Source organism: Ailuropoda melanoleuca, chromosome 2 (assembly GCF_002007445.2).
Source record: "Ailuropoda melanoleuca isolate Jingjing chromosome 2, ASM200744v2, whole genome shotgun sequence".
Lineage (NCBI taxonomy): Eukaryota > Metazoa > Chordata > Mammalia > Carnivora > Ursidae > Ailuropoda > Ailuropoda melanoleuca.
Window position 1 is genome coordinate 165,522,080 of NC_048219.1, and position 20,130 is coordinate 165,542,209.

The following is a 20,130-nucleotide window of genomic DNA, read 5'->3' on the forward strand; positions in this document are numbered from 1 at the left end:
GGAGCCTGATGTGGGGCTCGATCCCACAACGCAGGGATCACGCCCTGAGCCGAAGGCAGACGCTTTAACCGCTGTGCCACCCAGGCGCCCCTACCTTAGACATTTGACAGTAAATACTGTGATGGAAATACTTAAGTGTGACTTTTTCATCAATAAAAATGAAAACAATGGTATGTTAGTATTACTGATTTAAATGGCAACTCACCAACATCATTAATATATAAAAAATAGTAAGAAAATGACTTTTCAAAAGTCTCCACCATTTCCCTTATGTAATTTAATTCTGAGAGACTGTGTTAAAAACAATTCCTTTCTGGGGCGCCTGAGTGGCTCAGTCGTTAAGTGTCTGCCTTCGGCTCAGAGCGTGATCCCAGAGCCCTGGGATCGAGCCCCACATCAGGCTCCTCCACTAGGATCCTGCTTCTTCCTCTCCCACTCCCCCTGCCTGTGTTCCCTCTCTCGCTGGCTGTCTATCTCTCCGTCAAATAAAGAAATAAAATCTTAAAAAAAAATCCTTTCTTCACTAAAGACAACAATCTTCTGTGTTTCTAGATCCTAAATGTGCAGAGGTAACCATATTACTGCTTGCTTGCTTTTTGTTTATCTGATGTCCCAGTAACTTGCACATTCCTTTTGCTATTCCATTGTGGGGTGGGGGGTTACTCTGAGGCTTCCTTTTTCATTTCTCTTCTTCCAGTAGCATCTAGCAGTCAGAAAGTATGGTCGGGTTGATAGAGGGCAGGAGTGTGTGAGTTGGGGGTAGGGTGGGAGGGAGAGCATTATTCTAATTGCTTTTCTTCTATTTCAAGCTTTAGTTGCCCACCTTAGATCCAAAACAAAAGGATTCAATTAAAATGATCACACCTGGGTATACTCTGCAACTCCCTCTTTCCATCTATATGTTGTAAACAATTTTTTTTCCTGTAAAAAGTAAATTCTGTGCATTTTAAGTAAAAACACTTAAGAATTTAAAAGTAATTTTGCTTCTGGTTTTGTTTAGAGTCGTCATACACGGTATGTTTCTACAGCTTATCATTTCTGTCTTGCCATTAAAGCCCATGCAGTTTTATTTCCCTCTGAATTTCTGAAAATTATTGATACTGAATTCCTAAAAATTATTTATAATGAAAGACATTAATAAGAACTGTACAAAACTGGGAACGCCTGGGTGGCTCAGTCAGTTAAGCATCTGCCTTCAACTCAGGTCATGATCCCCAAGGTCCTGGGATCAAGTTCCACTTCGGGCTCCTTGCTCAGTGGGGAACCTGCTTCTCCCTCTGCCTGCCGCTCCCCCTGCTTGTGCTCTCTCTCTGACAAATAAATAAAACCTAAAAAAAAAAAAAAAAAAAAGAATCGTACAAAACTTACCATTTTTCTTCTTGATGGTTTCAGGAATTACTATTGCTTCTCAGTGTTACCAAGAGAAGTTAGAAACCGCGTCTCTATCCCCAAAAGAGAAAATTAAGTTCATTTTCCTCTCAACTCACGCATGCTTATTTTTACTGCATATGTAAAAGAAAGTCTCGAATAGCACCCCCAAGTAATAAAAATCTGGTTATGGAAACGATGAGAACCTACCCGACTCAAGCCCCTCAATCTCCTACTTCCTCTGTTCACTATTCTGCAAAAGCATCCCGCAACTCTTCCAAGTCAGATACATTTCCGCCTTGGGGTCTAGACACTGGGTGTTCTCTGTTTGGAGCACTTATACTCAGACGTCTGGACAGTTCTATTCCTCACGCCCAAGTCTCTGCTCAAAAGCCAGGTCTCACTGGCCTGATAACTCTATTTAAAACTGCCTTCACTCTAGTACCTGCCCAATTATCTTTTCCTATAGCACTCATCAATTATACGCTATATATTTTTCTAATTAAAACTTTCAATACCACCCTCCCCGCTCAGTAGGCTCACTCGAAGCAGCCCAAGAACTAAAACACACACTTTAGCAAGAGCCTTCATAAGTGAATGAAAGAATGAGTGACGTTACATACCACTTGTTAGCACAGCTGTTGCTGAAACAGAAAAGATGCCCTTGCCTATATCCACGTTTCGAAATTAGTGTCTTCGGGCTACCGGAAGTCGAGCACGGGGCCCATTAGAACGCCCCTCACCGGGTCCCCTCGTTTTACTTCCGCCTTCCTTCCTATTTCAAACCAAAATGACTAGAACTAGGAAGACAATGTAATTTATCCTCACCCTGTACGCTTTTGACAGTGAAAGGGAGCTCTTTTAATAATTATACAAGGACACGAAACGTAAACCGGAACCATTCCGGGCAACCTCTAGCAGTGCCTTGGGCTCAGACGTAAAACGGGAGGGACCACTTCCGCCAGGCTCCTCCCCAGCCCATCCTGCACTGCCAGGAGGCCCTGCGCAGGACCGGAAGTAGTGAGTCCAGTTCTCCCGCGGGGGGCCGAGGTTAGTGAGCGATGTGGAGGTTTTAAGGGTGCTTCTGGGAAAGGAGACGACGTAGGAGACTACAGGGGCAGGATATTGGTATGTGGCGTGAGAGCATAGGGCACTAGGGGAGCGGGAGTGCCGATTCAGGAGCTTCTGGCCGTGTCTGGCCTCTTCATTGTCCTGGAAAAGTTCTGAAGTGGGACTAAAATGAGAGGTAGATGAAGTAACGTAACAAGGTGCAGTTCGCAGGCTGTAAAGTGGGCCATTGTAATGTCGCTTAAAAACAGTGCTGACACTGGGCATTGTTCCTAGTTGTACGGTTAAATCTTGCGACCACCCTGTAAGCGGGGCACTGTTTTCATTCTTCAGAGGGCGAAACAACAGAGGTTAATTATTTACACAGCTGTGACTCTAGGAGTCAGTCTGGTTTCAGAGTCGGTGCTCCTACCCACCAGGTGTGCCGCCTCCGATTAATTCCGGCGTCAAGCCACGCAGCCTCGCAGTTTCCTGAGCCTGTGAAATGGAGGGTGTTCTATTTTATTTTCAAGGGTTCTTTCAAATTTAATAGTAAATAACTCAAAGCTGTGGTGGCTCACTAGAGCTTCACTTTCACGCCTGCCAGATTGAGAAGAGTCTGGAGAGCGGGGCGGTATCAGTACTTGGAATCCGGAGAAGGAAAGTGATGTAAGGACCTTTAGAAGACCTTCCAAGACCCCAGGCTCCGGTGGATTTTGGAGGCTCCACATCATTTCACATCGGATTCTGAATAAGTACGCACGTGTCGTAGTAAATATTTTTGTTGAAAAAATACTTTCAACAAATTTGTTAAGTATTTTTGTTGAAAATTTTGTTTTTGAAATTACTGGGTTACGAGTATCTGATTCAGTTTACGATTGGCTATGCTTGTCAATTATTCATACTATGCTTTTCTTCAAAAATAGAAATGTTCCTGGATTCTTAATGGAGTGACAGTGTTAGTTTTGTATAGGGCCCAGACACTGAAAAGGTTTGTCAAGAAAAGCTTTATTTAGGCAGAGTTGAAGGAGACTTGGAAGGGAGGGTAGTATTTAGAGAACTGGAGAAGGGAGGAGAGTGTTTGAAGCAAGGATGGGGAGAACAAGAATCAGGGTGTGTGGGGGATAGAGGAGATGGGAATGAACATTTGTGTATTACTAGGCTCACACTAGATGACTTAAACATATTAATTCATTTGCTCCTGTGAATGACCTCTGATGTTGGTTATAGTGACTCCCATTTTGTAAGTGAGAAAATAACCTCAGGTTAAATGACTTATCTAAGATATTGTGTGCTGGTAAGTGGCAGAATCAGTATTTGAACCCAGGGATATGTGGCCACAGCTCTTTTGCTCATATGCTTAGCTCCCTTGAAGGTCCAGGCCTAAAGTGTGTCTGTGTACTGTTTTCTGTGTTTTGACTTCAGATGCTCAGTTTTGCCTGATTTCTGTATGTTATCATCTGTACGCCTCATTCCCAGAACAGCCTGGCTTGTGCATTCCCCGATCTGCAGTTCTTCCCGTTCCTTCATGGATTTGAAGGTGCTCCTTTCCTCCTTGAATGACTTTGCCTCCCTCTCACTTGCTGAGAGTTGGGACAATGTTGGATTACTGGTGGAACCAAGCCAACCACACACTGTACACACACTCTTCCTTACCAATGACTTGACCGAGAAGGTAATGGAGGAGGCGCTGCAAAAGAAGGCGGATCTCATTCTCTCCTACCATCCACCTATTTTCCGACCCTTAAAACACATAACCTGGAAAACCTGGAAGGAGCGCCTGGTAATCCGGGCCCTGGAAAACAGGGTCGGTATTTACTCTCCTCACACAGCCTATGATGCTGCACCCCAGGGAGTCAACAGCTGGTTGGCTAAAGGGCTTGGTGAGAAGCGTCTTATTCTTTCATGTTTAATGTTTTCTCTACAAGTGCTTTGAAATTTTAGAATGTATTTCCAATAGAATTTTAATTGCTTTAAATGTGGGTACCATTATTTTTATATATTTAAAAATAATGTGAAATCTGGCAATTGTATTTGATAAATGAAATTTTTTTCCTTAATGATTAAGGAGAGCATAGGAAATCTTCATTGCTGGACTGAGCTTTGTGAGTCCTCTCTCATATGGCACAGTGCCTAGCACCCAGATATTCGAGAAGTGCTTGTTAAATCGAGTTGAGAGCTCAGACTTCTCCGGAATATACTTCATGTGTCAGTTAAATAGACATCAGAGTTTTATTGAATGCTTACTCATGCCCAGTACAATGAAGGACTTCAGCCTGTGTGTTTTAGCTTTATTTTTAGTAAGTTATTTTAGTTTACTCATTTGGGGCTGAAGCTTTTATGATGACATATCTGGATTAATGTGGTCAAATAGGTTATGAGCATTTGCAACCTGCATGATGGTTTACATGAACAAATTTAGGAAGCAGTCACAATTCTGTATATCCTCTAAGAATTCATGAGTCAAGTTTTTGTGATATTTAAGAGTCTTCTGGAAAATAATTCTGAAAATAAATTTGATTTTCAAGGATTTACTAAATCCCTAGATTATGGGGATTTAAGTGTATATGTGAGGGATATGTGTGTGTGTTTATTACATAAGTATCTTAGAATTGATCTTTAAAAGTTTCCTTAAAATTTTGGCCATAATAGTTTATCTTTTTAATTAAAAAAAAAAAAAAACCCACCATTTTTCCCTAGGCGTTTGCACCTCCAGGCCCATACATCCTTCCAAAGCTCCCAAGTACCCCACGGTGGGGACGCACAGAGTAGAATTCAGTGTTAACTGCACCGAAGACCTGGACAAAGTCATTTCTGCAGTGAAAGAAATTGCAGATGTTTCTGTCACTTCTTTTTCTACTAGGTACGATATATTTTTCTCCTTTTTTGTGTGTATTTATGGATCTTCCTTATAAATCTATATTTATAGATCTTCCTTGCAATTTCTATAACCCTGGTATTTAGGTCTGAAACAAATTGTTTTCCCCCAGAGTGGGTTTCTAAGGCCGTATACTTCTCATTTCTATATGGGTGTTCCATGGGGTCTTTTCGAAACAATAAAATTGACAAGTAACACTTATTGACTATTTTCTTTGTGGGAGGGACTATGCTACACCTTTTACTTATAATATTTCTAATCCTCTTGATAATGTTGAAAGGTTTTTACTTGAGAATAGATAAACCCCACTGATAACACTGATTAGATGGGTTTACTTTTAGTTTCCAGCAAATCAGTGATTCCCAAGGACTTTTTAAATTTTTATTTATTTTTCGGGTACCTGGGCGGCTCATTTGGTTAAGCATCTGCCTTCGGCTCAAGTCATGATTCCAGGGTCCCAGGATCAAGCCCCTAATTGGGCTCTCTGCTTAGGGGGGAGCCTGCTTCTCCCTCTCCTGCTCACCCTGCTTGTGCTCTCAAATAAATAAAATCTTTAAAAATAAATAAAATTTATTTTTTAATTTAAATTCAGTTTAGTTAACCTACACTATTATTAGTTTCAGGGGTAGAATTTAGTGATCCATCAGTTTTATATAACGCCAGTGCTTATTACATCAAGTGCCCTCCTTAATGCCCATCCGCCCACCCACTCCCCTCCAGCAACCCTCAGTTTGTTTCCTAGAGTTAAGAGTCTCTTATGGTTTGCCTCCCTCTCTGTTTTCATCTTATTTTATATTTCCTTCCCTTCCCCTATGTTCATCTGTTTTGTTTCTTAAATTCCACATATGAGTGAAATCATATGGTGTTTGTCTTTCTCTAATTTCACTTAGCATGATACTCTGGTTCCATCCACATGCTTGTAAGTGGCAAGATTTCATTGTATTTGATGGCTGAGTAATATTCCATTGTATAAATATATACCATGTTTTCTTTATTCATTTATCTGTCGATGGACATCTGGGCTCTTTCTATATTTTGGCTGTTGTGGACATAGCTGCTGAAAACATTGGGGTACACGTGCCCCTTCCAATCACTATGTATCCTTTGGATAAATACCTAGTGCAGCTGCTGGGTTGTAGAGTAGCTCTATTTTTAAGTTTTTGAGGAACCTCCATAGTATTTTCCAGAGTGTCTTCACCCAGTTTGCATTCCCAACAACAGTGCAAGAGGGTCCCCCTTTCTCCGAGTCCTCCCAAGGACTTTAAAGGGAAAAAGACAAACCATTCAGGTGCATCTTACAAGGCCAATCATTTATTTAGGGCAGAGATACCAAAATGGTGCCTCATAGAAGATTTCCTTTGAAGTTAATTTATCCTAATGCCTTTTGAAACATGTTAAAAGACAAGTTATACAAAGCTGGAACTTAATAATTGTTTAAAAAACAAAGATAAATATAATGATTTTAATAAAATGGAATTTTTTATCAGGCTATCACAAAAAGTGATTCTTTCATGACTGGTTTTGTTTTGTTTTTTAAGATTTTATTTGTTTGAGAGACTGGAGACTGTGCATGCACACATAAGCAGGGGGAGTTGCAGAGGGAGTGGGAGGCAAGCAGACTCCTCGCTGAGAGGGAGCCCACCGTGGGGCTCAATCCCAGGACCATGAGATCATGATCTGAGCCAAAGGCAGATGCTTACGTGACTGAGCCACCCAGGTGCCCCTTATGAGAGGTTTTTAACAGTAGACACCTTATAATTAAATTGAAAATGTTTCTAATAGTGTTGAGGAATTTAAAGAATCTCAAGAGAAATTATAGGACTTTATATATTCCAGTCATGGCAGTCTTTTACCATATTGAAGTAATGTGCAAGTACTGAAATTAAAAGAAAATGGTACAAATAAAGCATGAAAATTTCAAACAATACAGAAGTCCTCCTTTTTCATTTTACTCAATTCCAGTATCTTCAATGCAAATCACCTTTTCCCTGTTTTCAGAGAAGTGGGTATCTTCCCATACATATACAGGGATATGAAGAAATGCATAGTTTTTTGGGGTCTTTTTTTCCCCTTAATTAAGTGGTATGCTGCATTTGCCTTTTTTACTTACCAGGGTGTTTTAGAGATGATCCCATATAGTTATAGAAGATCTCTTTACCTGCTGTGTAGTGTTTCTTATTTTAGATGCACTGGGTTTCTTTAAGTGTTGGTCTTCCTAACTGATGAGCTTTTTTTTTCCCCCCCAACTGATGCACATTTGGTTTTAGTTTTTCCCTATTACAGGTAGTATCTGTGTTTTACCTTTAAATTGGGGTCTAGGCAGTTTTTCCTCTTTCTTTTCAAAGCTCCACGGATGATACCAGTGTTTACTACTCTTTCAGATTCTTTTAAGGTGTCTTTTAGTTCTAGAATTCTATGGTTATATTTAGAGTTTATGGTTAAATACAAAACTTTCCTGATGCCAATCTTTTTGGAGAGGCTCTAGGGCATTGCTCTTCAGAGGGTGACTCAAGGATCCCCTACATCATTGTTAATGGGATGCTTATGAAAAATGTAGATTTTTGGCTTTTCATTCTAGATCTATGTAATTAGAATGGGGTTTGCCTGAAAAATCTGTCCCAGAGATTCTTGTATTCAGTGATATTTGGAAGTTAACTTCTGTAGGGCCTTAAAAAAATTCAGTTTGCCCTAGTCCCATTCATAGAAGTTCCATTTCACTGGATCTATAGAAGAGTCCAGCGGCTATCATTTTAAGAAGCTAGCAGATTGCTGATGCACACCCGGGATTAAGAACAGTTCTGTAACAGGGCCCCTGGGTATCTCTAGGTTAAGCATCTGCCTTTGGCTCAGGTCACGATTCCAGGGTCCTAGGATGGAGCCCCGCATCGGGCACCCTGCTCAGCAGAGAGTCTGCTTCTCTCTCTCCCTCTGCTGTTTCCCCCTGCTCTGTGCTCGCTCTCTGTCAAATAAGTAAATTTAAAAAAAGAAAAAAAGGTTCTATAACAGTGGTTTCAAAGTGAGGTCCCTGGGTCAGCAATATCAACATCACCTGGAACTTGTTAGGTAAATTCTCAGACCCTCACCTAGACCTGCTGAATCTGAAACTCTGGGGGTAGAGCTCAGCAATCTGTGTTTTAATAAGTCTACAAGGAGATTTTGTGGTGCTGGGTTGCGCAGTGGGTTAAGCATCTGATGGTTTCCATTCAGGTCATGATCTCAGGGTGATGAGATCAAGCTCTGTGTTGGGATCCGCACTGAACACAGAGACTGCTTGAGATTCTCTCTCCCTCTGCCCATCCTGCTCATGCTCTCTTTCTCAAATATTAAAAAAAAAAAAAGTTTACAAGGAGATTTTGATGCATGCTGAAGTTTGAGAAGTATTATTCTAGAAAATAGTTTGGCTTGGAATTGAATCCTAAATTTCATGTCATTACAGGAGGTTGTAAACTGGATTGTTTTAAATACGTTTCACAGGGCACTTGGGTGGCTCAGTTGATTAAGTGTCTGATCAAGTACCTGACTCTAAGTTTCAGCTCAGGTCGCCATCTTAGAGTTATGAGATTGACCCTGTGGCAGCGAGGTCCAAGCACAGCACAAAGTCTGCTTGGGATTCTCTCTCCCTCCCCCCTGCCCCTTCTCTTTCGAGCACGTACTTGCACTTTCTCTCTCAAATAAATGAAATCTTTATGAAAAATAAAATACATTTCACTTACATTTATTCTACAGGAGCAAGTGATTTATTATTATTTTTTTTAAATAGGACTGATGATGAAGAACAAACACGAATTAGTCTGAATTGTAGTCAGGAGGCTTTGATACAGGTGGTGAATTTTCTTTCCCAGAGCAGACAGTTCTATCAGAAGACCGAAATTCTGTCACTGGAGAAGGTAATAAAAATATATTCCTGTACATTTTTGTTTAACAGATTCATTTGTAAATATTTAGATTGACAGACTGTTTAACTGTTACTTAAAGAAGCACAAGGTGGTGTCAAGTGCATAAAATACCCTGAAAAATATATTGAGAAAGGGACACATTCCAGGAGTGGAAAATTGTTGGTAGATGTTTTAGTCCATTCGGACTGCTATAACACATTTGAGCTGCTATGACAAAATACCCCAGACTGGACAGCTTATGAACAACAGAAATTTATTTCTCACAGTTCTGGAGCCTGGGAAGTCCAAGATAATGGTACCAACAGATTTGGAGTGGTATCTGGTAAGGGCCCACTTCTGGGTTCATCAATGGTGCCTTCTCTCTGTGTCTTCACATAAAGGGAAAGACTAGGGATCTCTCTTGGAGCCTATTTTATAAGAGAATCCCAGTCATGTGGGCTCCCCAATCATGACTTAAGTACCCCTGCCAAGGGCTCCACCTCCTAATACCATCACCTTTTGGGGGTTAGGATTTCAACATATGAATTTGTGTGGGGGCAGACACATTCAGGTCGTAGCAGTGCAGCACTTAAAAAAAAAAAAAAGTGCTGGTTTTGGGGTGCCTGGGTGGCTTAGTCCGCTAAGTTCTGACTCTTGATTTTGGTTCTGGTCGTGATCTCAGGGTCGTGAGGTGGGGCTCTGCACTAGGTGTGGATCCTGCTCAAGACTCCCCCTCCCCCCAGCTCACGTGTGGTCTCTCTCAAAAAAATAAAATATAAAAAAATAATTTTAATTATTTTTTTAAAAATTTATTTAGTTAGAACGAGAGAGAGAGCACGAGCAGGGTGAGGGGCAGAGGAAGAAGCAGACTCTCCACTGAGCAGGGAGCTGGATGCGGGGCTGGATCCTGGGACTCCAGGATCATGACTTGAGCTGAAGGCAGACGCTTAACCCACTGAGCCACCAGGCGCCCCTAAAGATTGTCTTTTACTGAAGTGTAGTTGATACCCAGTATTACATAGCAGTACTTTCTAGGGTTAGAGACTCAGTTACAGATTATGGGTTTTGTCTCTTTTATACTCTCTGCCTGGACCATTTTACTTGCTTCTTTAACCTGACCACTATTTGTATAATATCTTGATTTTCTGGCTCAGAATGCTTTCTTAAGGTAAAAAGTTAAAAAACAAACCCGTATTTCCAGGGACCCTCTGTTCATTTTCCTCTTAATGGATCTCACAAGTACTTCAGTATATACAGATACTGACCTTATCCCTTATATCACCCCTTTATTTTTATTTATTTATTTGTTTTTTAGAGCATGCACACCCATGAGAGCAGGGGTTGGGGGGGCGGGGGGGAGAGAGAGTCTTTTTTTTTTTTTTTTTTAAGATTTTATTTATTTATTCAGGGGAAACAGCGGCAGAGGGAGAAGCAGGCTCCCCTCCCAGCAGGGAGCCCTATGTGGGACTCGATCCCAGGACCCTGGGATCATGACCTGAGCCGAAGGTAGATGGTTACCTGACTGAGCCACCCAGGCGCCTGAGAGAATCTTAAGCAGGCTCCACCCTGAGATCATGACCTGAGCCGAAATCAAGAGTTGGGTACTTACCTGATGGACCTACCTAGGTTCCCCTACATCACCCCTTTAAATATTTTTCTGTTGCATTGGTGGCATCATCATTTACCTTATTTTCCAAGTTTCCACGACTCTGCCTTGCCTCTCATAAATCAGCCCTGCTGATTCTGTCCCCAAATCTAAACTGTTTCTTCGCCATCATAGTAGCTGAAACTCTCATCTTTAATCACCTGGGAGATGGGCAGTCTTCCTAGTGGGGACCTAAAAGAGACAGTCCACGCCTTCTGGCACGGTGTACAAGGCCCTTCATGATGGGCCATGGCTTCTGTGCCCTGCTCTTGCTCTGCACACCAGCTAGAGTGTCTGCTCATCCACCTGAGCTCATGCCTTTCCACGTTTCACCCTATCCCTTTCCTACCACACTGCATTTAACATCACTCCTTTTTTACCTTTTTTCTGGTCTGGGAGACCCAAGTCTCTGTAAAACCTTTGATTCCCAGATGCTTGGGTGGCTCAGTAGGTTAAGCATCTGCCTTCAGCTCAGGTCATGATCCCAGGGTCCTGAGATTGGGTCCCGCATTGGGCTCCTTGCTCAGCAGGAACCCTGCTTCTCCCTTTGCCTGCTGCTCCCCCTGCTTGTGTGCTCACTCGCTCTCTTTCTCTCTGACAAATAAATAAAATCTTCAACAACAACAACAAAAAACAAAAAAAACTTTGATTCCACTTCCTCCCAAGTACCCCCACCCCAAGTTCCAGCTCATTTATTTTGTCATTTCTTTGTGCTCCCATAAAATAGCACCTCTCTTGTATTTGAACACTTTTATTGTGATTAGTTATCTAAACATTTGCCATTCCAGAAGACTGAGCTCGTAGAAGTCAGAGAATGTTTTTGTCGGGTTTGCATCTGAGCTTGGTGCTGGCTATAGTAAGCTCACAGTGTGCATGTTTTATTCTCATCATTTGCTGTTTGTTTTCTAGGACAAAGATGGACAGTTTTTCTAACTTCTGTTTCTCCTCAGCCTCTGCTTCTGCATACTGGAATGGGACGGTTATGCACACTGGATGAGTCTGTTTCCTTGGCAACCATGATTGAGCGAATCAAAAGTCACCTTAAACTATCTCATGTTCGCCTTGCTCTTGGGGTAGGAAGGACCTTAGGTAAATATGTGCTGTTTATTTGGGGTATCTATTAATGTAGTATTATGTAGTGTTTGGGAGAAAGTTGAAGCTCTTGGCTTTATTAATATAAGTGACAGGAAACATGTTAGTTCATGGGAGATGATGGTTTTATTTTATCAGTCAGGGTGGGCTAGGTTATGCTGTGGTGTACATCTTATTGACTCAAACAAGATTTATGTATCTGTCATATTTGGTGTTCATTTCAAGTCAGCAGGAGAAGTCTCCTCACCGTAGACTGATTCTGTTGAAGAGGTAGAGTTTTGCAAGGTCTTAAACCATCAGTTAAATATTCTGGAAGTGAAACATTTTCTGTTCAGCTCATTGTCCAGAATTAATCACATAGCCAGTGCAAGTCATGGCGTGAAATGCAGCCTTAACCATGGGCCAAGAAGAGAGCTGGAAATTATTGCCCCAATTAACAATGCGAATATTATATTTTACAATACTGGTGATATTTTATAGTGAGGTGCGAAGTGATCCACTGCACTTCGAGTCTTGTAGCCGCTGTCTTGTCTTTTGGCTTTTCCCATTATTTTGGGGAACAAAGGAAGTGAGCAGAACATTTGTTGGACTCCTGCAATGAGCCTGGTAGTGTACGGAATGTCCTAAGTATGTGAGTTCCCACTGCAAAGGCAGTGAGTGGAGCAGAGTTGTTATGAGTGTGGATTCTGAATGCCTTGGGTTCAAATTTATATGCCCTGTTCACTGCATGGCTTTGACAAGTCAGTGAACACCTCTGTGTCATGGTAGTCTCATCTGTAAAAACTGCAGTAATAATAATAAAGCCTTACTCATCAGTTTAGTGTAATTCATGTGACAGAGCACAGTGACTGGCATACATTAAGTATAGTACATGCTAGCTGTTAGTTATGTGGAAGGTATTATTATTCCTATTATATTATAGGTCATAAAATTGAGGTTCAGACAAATAGGTAACTTAGTCCACAAACAACTCATGGGAGTTATTTTCCAAAGAAAATGGATGGCAGAGATGGGATTTGACTTCTGATCCAACTCCAAAGTTGCTTTTTTGATTTTTTTCTTTTGGACTTAAAATTTTTGTCTTATTGATTGATTTAATTTTTTAAAGATTTATTTATTTGAGAGAGAGAGAGTGCGTGTTCACGCTATGGGTGTGCGTGGGGTGGGTTGGGGAAGGGGAGATGAGAGGGAGAGACAATCCCAAGCAGACTCTGCACTGAGTACAGAGCCCGATGTGGGGCTCGATCTCATGACCCTAAGATCATGACCTGAGTTGAAACCAAGAGTTGGATACTTAACCAAGTGTGCCGCCCAGGTGCCCCTGTTTTATTTATTTTTTAATTGATGTATACTTGACGTACAATGTTATATTAGTTTCAGGTGAACAACATAATTATTCAAGTCTAGATTATGCTGTGCTAAGTGTGGCTACCAATCTGTCACCATACAATACTATTATAATACCATTACCTATAGTCCCTGTGCTATACCTTTTGTTCCCATGACATTCATTCTATAACTGGAAGTGTCTCCTACTCTCCATATATTTTGCCCACTCCCCCTTCCCCATTTGTTCTCTGTATTTATGGGTCTCCTGCTTTTTGGTTCTTTTGGGTTTTTTTAGATTCCATATATGATTCCTCATATGGTATTTGTCTTTCTGTGTCTGACTTTTATTTCACTTAGCATAATACCCTCTAGGTCCTTCCATTTTTGTTGTAAATAGCAAGATCTCCTTTTTTGTGGCAGAGTAATGTTTCATTATGTGTATTTACCACATCTTCTTTGTCCATTTATCTATTGATGAGCATTTGGGTTGCTTCCTTAGCTTGGCTGTTGTAAATAATGCTGCAGTAAACATAGGGGTGCATATACCTTTTCAAGTTAGTGTTTTTATTTTCTTTGCATAAATACCCAATAGTGGAATTACTGGGTCATATAGTATTCCTGTTTTTAATTTTGTGAGGGACCTCCATACTTTTTTTCCACAGTGGCTGTGCCAGTTTCATTCCCACCAACAGTATATGAGGGTTCCTTTTTCTCCCATGCTCACCAACACTTGTTACTTCTTGTCTTTCTGATTCCATCTTTTCTGACAGGTGTGAATGATACCTCATTGTGGTTTTGATTTGCATTTCTCTGATGATGAGTGATGTTGGGTATCTCTTCACGTGTCTGTTGGCCATCTGTATGTCTTTGAAAAAATGTTAGTTCAGGTTTTCTGCCCATTTAAATAGGATTATTTGGTGTGGGTTTTTTTAGTGTTGTATAAGATCTTTACATATTTTGGATGTTAACCTGTTATTGATTTATCATTTCAGATAACTGTTCCCTTTCAGTAAATTGCCTCTTCATTTTGTTCATTTCAACTTTTGCTGAGCAAAAGTTTTGTTTTGTTTTTTAATTAGGATTTTATTTTTTTGAGAGAGAGTGAGAGCAAGAGAGCAAGCACAAATGGGCTGAGGGGCAGAGGGAGAGGCAGACTCCCCCAATGTGGGCCTCGATCCGGGACTCCAGGATCATGCCTTGAGCCAAAGGCAGATGCTTAACCAGCTGAGCCACCCAGGTGTCTCTGTGCAAAAGATTTTTATTTTGGTGTAGTCCCAATAGTGTATTTTTGCTTTTGTTTACCTTGCCTCAGGAGACCTATCTAGAAAAGTATTGTTAAGGCCAATGTAAGAGAAATTACTGCCTGTGTTTTCTCTTAGGAGTTTTATGGTTTCAGGTCTCACAGGTTTTTAATCCATCTTGAGTTTATTCTTGTGTATGGTGTAGATAGGGGTCCAGTTTCATTCTTTTGCATGTAGCTGTCCAGTTTTCCGCATCATTTGTTGAACAGACTTCTTCCCATTGCATATTCTTGCCTCCTTTGTTGAAGATTAATTGCCCGTATATAAATGTGGGTTTATTTCTGGGCTCTATTCTGTTCCATTGTCTACGTGTCTATTTTTGTGCCAGTGCCATACTGTTTTGATTATTAAACCTTTGTGGTATATCTTCAAATCGGAAAGTATGACTCCAGCTTTGTTCTTTCTCAGAATTGCTTTTGCTAGTCAGAGTCTTTGATGATTCCATACAAATTTGAGTATTATTTGTTCTAGTTTCATGAAAAATGCTGTTGGTATTTTGAAAGGGATTGCATTGAATCTGTAGATTGCTTTCAGTAGTATGGATATTTTAACAATATTCTTCAAATCCATGATATGGAATATCTTTCCTTTTGTGTCATCTATTTACAGTTTCTTCTCAGTGTTTTATAGTTTTCGAGGTACAGGACTTTGAGCTCTTTGGTTAAGTTTATTCCTATTTTATTCTTTTGGTGCAATTGTAAATGGAATTGTTTCCTTAATTTCTCTTTCTGCTACTTCATTATTAGTGTATAGAAATGTAACAGATTTTTGTATATTAATTTTGTACTTTGCAACATTATTGAATTCATTTATTACTTTTAATGGTTTTTTGGAGGAGTCTTGGGGTTCTTTATGTATACTATTTTGTTACCCACAAATAGAGTTTTATTTCTTCCTTATCAGTTTGGATATATTTCCTGTTTGATTGCTGTGACTATGTCTTACAGTGGCTAGAGTGGGCATTCTTGTTTTATTCTTGATCTTAGAGGAAAAGCTCTCAGTTTTTCTCCATTGAGTATGATGTTAGCTGTGGGGTTTTCATATATGGCCTTTATTATGTTGAGGAATGTTTCCTCTAAACCCACTTTGTTTAACAGATGTTGAATTTTGTCCAAAGCCTTTTCTGCACCTATTGAGATGATCATATGATTTTTATCCTTCACTTTGTTAATGTGGTGCATTACATTGATTTTATGACTATGGAAGCATCCTTGCATCCTTGGAATAAATGCTACTTGATCGTGGTGAATGTATTGTTGAATGTGGTTGGCTAATATTTTGTTGAGGATTTTTGCATCTATGTTCACCGGGCATATTGGCCTGTAGTTTGGGAGTGTCTTTGGTTTTGGAATCGAGGTAATGCTGGCCTTGTAGAATGTATTTGGCAGATTTCCTTCCTCTTCTGTTTTTTGGAATAGTTTGAGGAGAATAGGTATTAACTCTTCTTTAAGTGTTTGATAGAATTCACCTGTAAATTCATCTAGACTTGTTGGGAGTTTTTTGATTATCAATTCAATTTCATTACTTAGTAATCAGTCTGTTCAGATTTTCTATTTATTCCTGTTTCAGTTTTGGAAGATTGTGTATTTCCAGGAGTTTATCCATTTCTTCTGGGTTGTACAGTTTGTTGGCATGTAATTTTTCAAAGTAGTCTCTCACCTTTTGTGTTTCTGTTGTGTCAGTTTTTCTTTTTCATTTCTGATTTTTAAAATTTGGATCCTCTCTGTTTTTCTTGAGTCTGGCCAAAGGTTTATCAAGTTTGTTTATCTTTTCAAAGAAACTACTCTTGGTTTCGTTTATCTTTTCTATTGCTTGGGTTTTTTTTTTTTTTTTAATCTTTTTCATTTATTTCTGCTCTGATCTTTTATTCCTTCTACTTCCTTCTACTGAGCTTGGGCTTTGTTCTTTTTCTAGTTTAAGTGTAAGGTTAGATTATTTACTTCAGATGTTTCTTGTTTCTTGAGATAGGCCTGTATCACTGTAAATTTTCCTTAGAACTGCTTTTGCTCTGTCTCAGATTTTGGACCATTGTGTTTTCATTTCCATTTGTGTCTCTGTATTTTTTTATTCTTCAATTTCTTTGTTGACCCATTGGTTTAACTGTCACGTGTTTGTGGTTTCTTCCAGTTTTTTTCTTTGATTTCTAGTTTCATGCCTGTGGTCAGAAAAGATGCATGATACAATTTCATCCTTCTTAAATTTATTGAGACTTCGGGGTCCCTGAGTGGCTCAGATGGTTAAGCGTCTGCCTTAGGCTCAGGTCATGATCCCAAGGTCCTGGGATTGAGCCCCACAACAGGCTCCCTGCCTAGTGGGGAGCCTGCTTCTCCCTCTCCTACTGTTCCCCCTGTTTGTGCTCTCTTGCTCTCTCTCTCAAATAAATAAAATCTTAAAAAACTTCTTTACTGAGACTTGTTTTTGTGTCTTAATGTGATTTATCCTGGAGAAGCTTCCATGTACACTTACAAAGAAGGTGTATTCTGGTTTTTTTTTTTTTTTTTCTTTTTTTGGATCGAGTGTTCTGTGCATATCTGTTAGGCCCATCTGGACTAATGTGTCGTTCAAAGACACTGTTTATGGATTTTCTGCCTAGATGATTTATCCATTGATAAGTGGGTGTTAAAGTTCCCTACTATAATGGTATTACTGTCAAGTTTTTCCTTTATGTCTGTTAATATTTGCTTTATATATTTAGATGCTCTGATATTGGGTGTATAGATATTTATAATTGTTATATTCTCTTTTTGCATTGATCCCTTATCATTATGTAATGCCCTTCTTTGTCTATTAGTCTGTTTTAAAATCTATTTTGTCTGATATAAATGTTGCTATCTCAGCTTTTTTTTTTTTCTTTTGCTTCCATTTGCATGGAATATTTTTTCCATTCCTGCTCTTTCATTTTGGATGTGTCCTTAGGTCTAAGGTGAGTCTCTTGTAGGCAGCATATAGTTGGATCTTGTGTTTTATCTGTTCCATCACCCTGAGTTTTTTGATTGGTGCATTTAGACCATTTATATTTAAAGTAATTCCTGATAGGTATGTACTCACTGTTATTTTGTTTCTGGTTGTTTATGTAGTTCTTCTCCATTCCTTTCTTCTCTTGCTCCCTTTCCTTGTAATTGATGATTTTCTTTAGTGTTATGCTTGGCTTTCTTTCTCTTCACTTTTTGTGTATCTGTTACAGGTTTTGTGTTTGTGGTAACCAGGAGGTTTGTCTATAGAATCTTAAATATATAGCCATCTATAATAGTGTGATGGTCACTTAAGTTGGAACATATTTTTTTTTAAAGATTTATTTATTTTAGAAAGAGAAATTGAACAAGTGGGGGGAGGGACAGAGGGAGAGAGAGAATCCTGAAGCAGACTCCTCACTGAGCACGGAGCCCCATATGGGGCTTGATCCCAGGACCCCGAGATCACAAACCAAGCTGAAATCAAGAATTGTCTGCCCAACTGAGTGGTGCCCCAGTTGTAACTCATTTTAAAAAGACTTTTTTACTCCCTCCTCCATGTTTTTTATATACATTATCTTATTTTACATCTTTCTATTCATAACTTTCTTCTAATTATGGCTTTTTCTTTTCCACTTAAAGAAGTTGTTTAACATTTTTTTGTTAAGTCTGGTGTAGTGGTGATGAGCTCCTTTAACTTTTTCTTGTCTGGGAAACTCATTTTATCTCCCCTTCAAATTTGAATAACCTTGCTGGGTAGATTATTTTTGATAGTAGGTTTTTTTTTCCATTTAGCACTTTAAATATATGATGAACATTCCCTTTTGGCCTGCAAATTTTCTGCTGAAAATCAGCTGATAGCCTTATAGGGTTTTCCTTGTACATAACTTCTTGCTCCTCACTTGCTTCTTCTGAAATTCTCTTTTTTAGTCTTTGACATTTCAATTATGTGTCATGGTATAGACCTCCTTGGTTCTCTCCTTGGGTTCATCTTGTTTGGAACTCTGTGCTTCCTGAACTTGGATGTCTGTTTCCTTCTTCAGATCAGGAAAGTTTTCAGCTGTTATTTCTTCAAATAAATTTTCTGCCTCTTTCTTTCCCTCTTCTCCTTCTGGTATGCATATAATGCTAATGTTTGTTAGCTTGATGTTGTTGAAGAGATCCCTTAACCTAGCCTCCTTAAAAAAATGTTTTTCTTTTTGCTGTTCAGGTGGGTGTGTTCCATCACCCTGTTTTTCAGATTGATGATCCATTCTTCTGCATCCACTAATCTGTTGGTTCAAATCTCTAGTCTAGTGTATTTTTCATTTCAGTTATATTCTTCAACCCCAATAGGTTCTTTATGTTTTCTGTCTCTGTGTTGAAGTTCTCACTGAGTTCTTCCAGTCTTTTCTCCAGTCTGGTGAACATCATTATGACCATTACTTTAAACTCTGCCTGGCATATTGCTTATCTCTGTTTCGTTTAGTTCTTTTTCTGAGGTTTCATCCTGTTCTTTCATTTGGAACTTTCCTTTGTCTCCTCGTTTTGTTTGGCTTCCTGTGTTCATTTCTATGAATTAGGTGGAAGAGCTACTTCTAAACTTGAAGGGATGGTCTTGTGTATGGTTATCCCTGCATAGGCTGTACTTGTGCCCGGTAACTTTGGCTGGCTGGCTGGAGCGGCGTCTGGCATGGGCAGGGAGTCCCAGGGCACTCTGTGCTGGGGCTGTGCTAGTGGGATGGTAGGAGCTGAAGTGGCCATGGACTGGGATGGTCCTGAGGCTCTCAAAGAATGCCCTGGCAGGACAGCTGAAGCTGAAGTGGGTGCACACTGGGGTATCCCTTGGCTTTCAGTGTAGAGGGCATCCCGGCAGGATAACTGAAGCTGAAGTGGGTGTAAGCTGAGTGTCCCAGGGTGCTTTGTGCAGGGGGCATCCTGGCAGGACAGGTGTAGCTGAAGTGGGTACAGGCCTGGAGATCCTGGGGCTCTCCATGCAGAGGGTGCCCTCAGCGCCTCTTTTAAAATACCCCTAGGGGTGCCTGGGTGGCTCAGTCAGTTGAGTGTGTGACTCTAGATGTCAGCTCAGGTCATGATCTCAGTGTCCTGGGATGGAGCCCTGCGTCAGGCTCCATGCTCGGTCGGGAGGATTCTCTCTCCCTCCGCCCCTAACCCCACTCACATGTGCACGCAGTCTCTCTCAAATCAATAAATCTTTAAAATACCTCTGATGGAGTGACCACTAATGAAGTGTCCATTCTAGAAGCTTTAAGGGCTAAATACTTGTTGGATTTGGGCTTTGAAGTTTCTATTATTTTACTCTTCATGTTCTTTCAGAGTAAATATATTTAAAAATATGTGTCAAATCAATTTGTAGCATTCCTTTAGCTGTTTTGGTTCCTCACCTGAGAACAGAAATAGTACCTGCCTACCTCTCAATGTTGCCTGGAAACCCAAGAGAGGTCACTTTACCCAGCAGCAGAGATAAAGCCTAGAGCTGCGCAGTTAGCACTGTTCGGTGGTGCCTTACGTGGGCTTGTGCAGCCACGTACATCTGAAGAAATAACAGCCCTGTGTTGGGTTATTTATGCAACACCAAAGAATAATCTGCTTGTTTCTATGAAGACACATTTTATTATTTTTTAAAATTCAGTAAGCAAAGTTC

General features: G+C 40.2%; 2 protein-coding genes across 13 annotated transcripts in view; one reads left to right on the plus strand and one right to left on the minus strand.

Annotated features, from left to right (window-relative positions):
• PPIL3 (peptidylprolyl isomerase like 3) overlaps window positions 1-2,322 on the minus strand; it is an 11,161-nt gene extending 8,839 nt beyond the window's left edge. Inside the window, exons 1-2 of one of the 3 annotated variants that reach the window (XM_011220527.3) lie at window positions 2,197-2,322; window positions 1,369-1,442 (exon numbers count right to left, since the gene is read on the minus strand). In XM_011220527.3, the coding sequence (XP_011218829.1) occupies window positions 1,369-1,371 (3 nt within the window). In that variant the 5' untranslated portion in view covers window positions 1,372-1,442; window positions 2,197-2,322. Of the gene's footprint in view, window positions 1-1,368; window positions 1,443-1,578; window positions 1,934-1,991 lie in introns of those variants that run through there. The other 2 variants (XM_011220526.3, XM_034654936.1) reach the window with 2 other exon arrangements.
• The window catches only part of NIF3L1 (NGG1 interacting factor 3 like 1), a 42,420-nt gene that overhangs the window by 14,295 nt on the left and 7,995 nt on the right, over window positions 1-20,130 (plus strand). Inside the window, exons 1-6 of one of the 10 annotated variants that reach the window (XM_011220523.3) lie at window positions 2,283-2,418; window positions 3,023-3,170; window positions 3,841-4,298; window positions 5,116-5,278; window positions 9,054-9,180; window positions 11,764-11,902. In XM_011220523.3, coding sequence (XP_011218825.2) covers window positions 3,866-4,298; window positions 5,116-5,278; window positions 9,054-9,180; window positions 11,764-11,902 — 862 coding nt within the window. In that variant the 5' untranslated portion in view covers window positions 2,283-2,418; window positions 3,023-3,170; window positions 3,841-3,865. Of the gene's footprint in view, window positions 1-2,282; window positions 2,615-2,999; window positions 3,171-3,840; window positions 4,299-5,115; window positions 5,279-9,053; window positions 9,181-11,763; window positions 11,903-20,130 lie in introns of those variants that run through there. The other 9 variants (XM_019795989.2, XM_019795988.2, XM_034654934.1 and 6 more) reach the window with 9 other exon arrangements.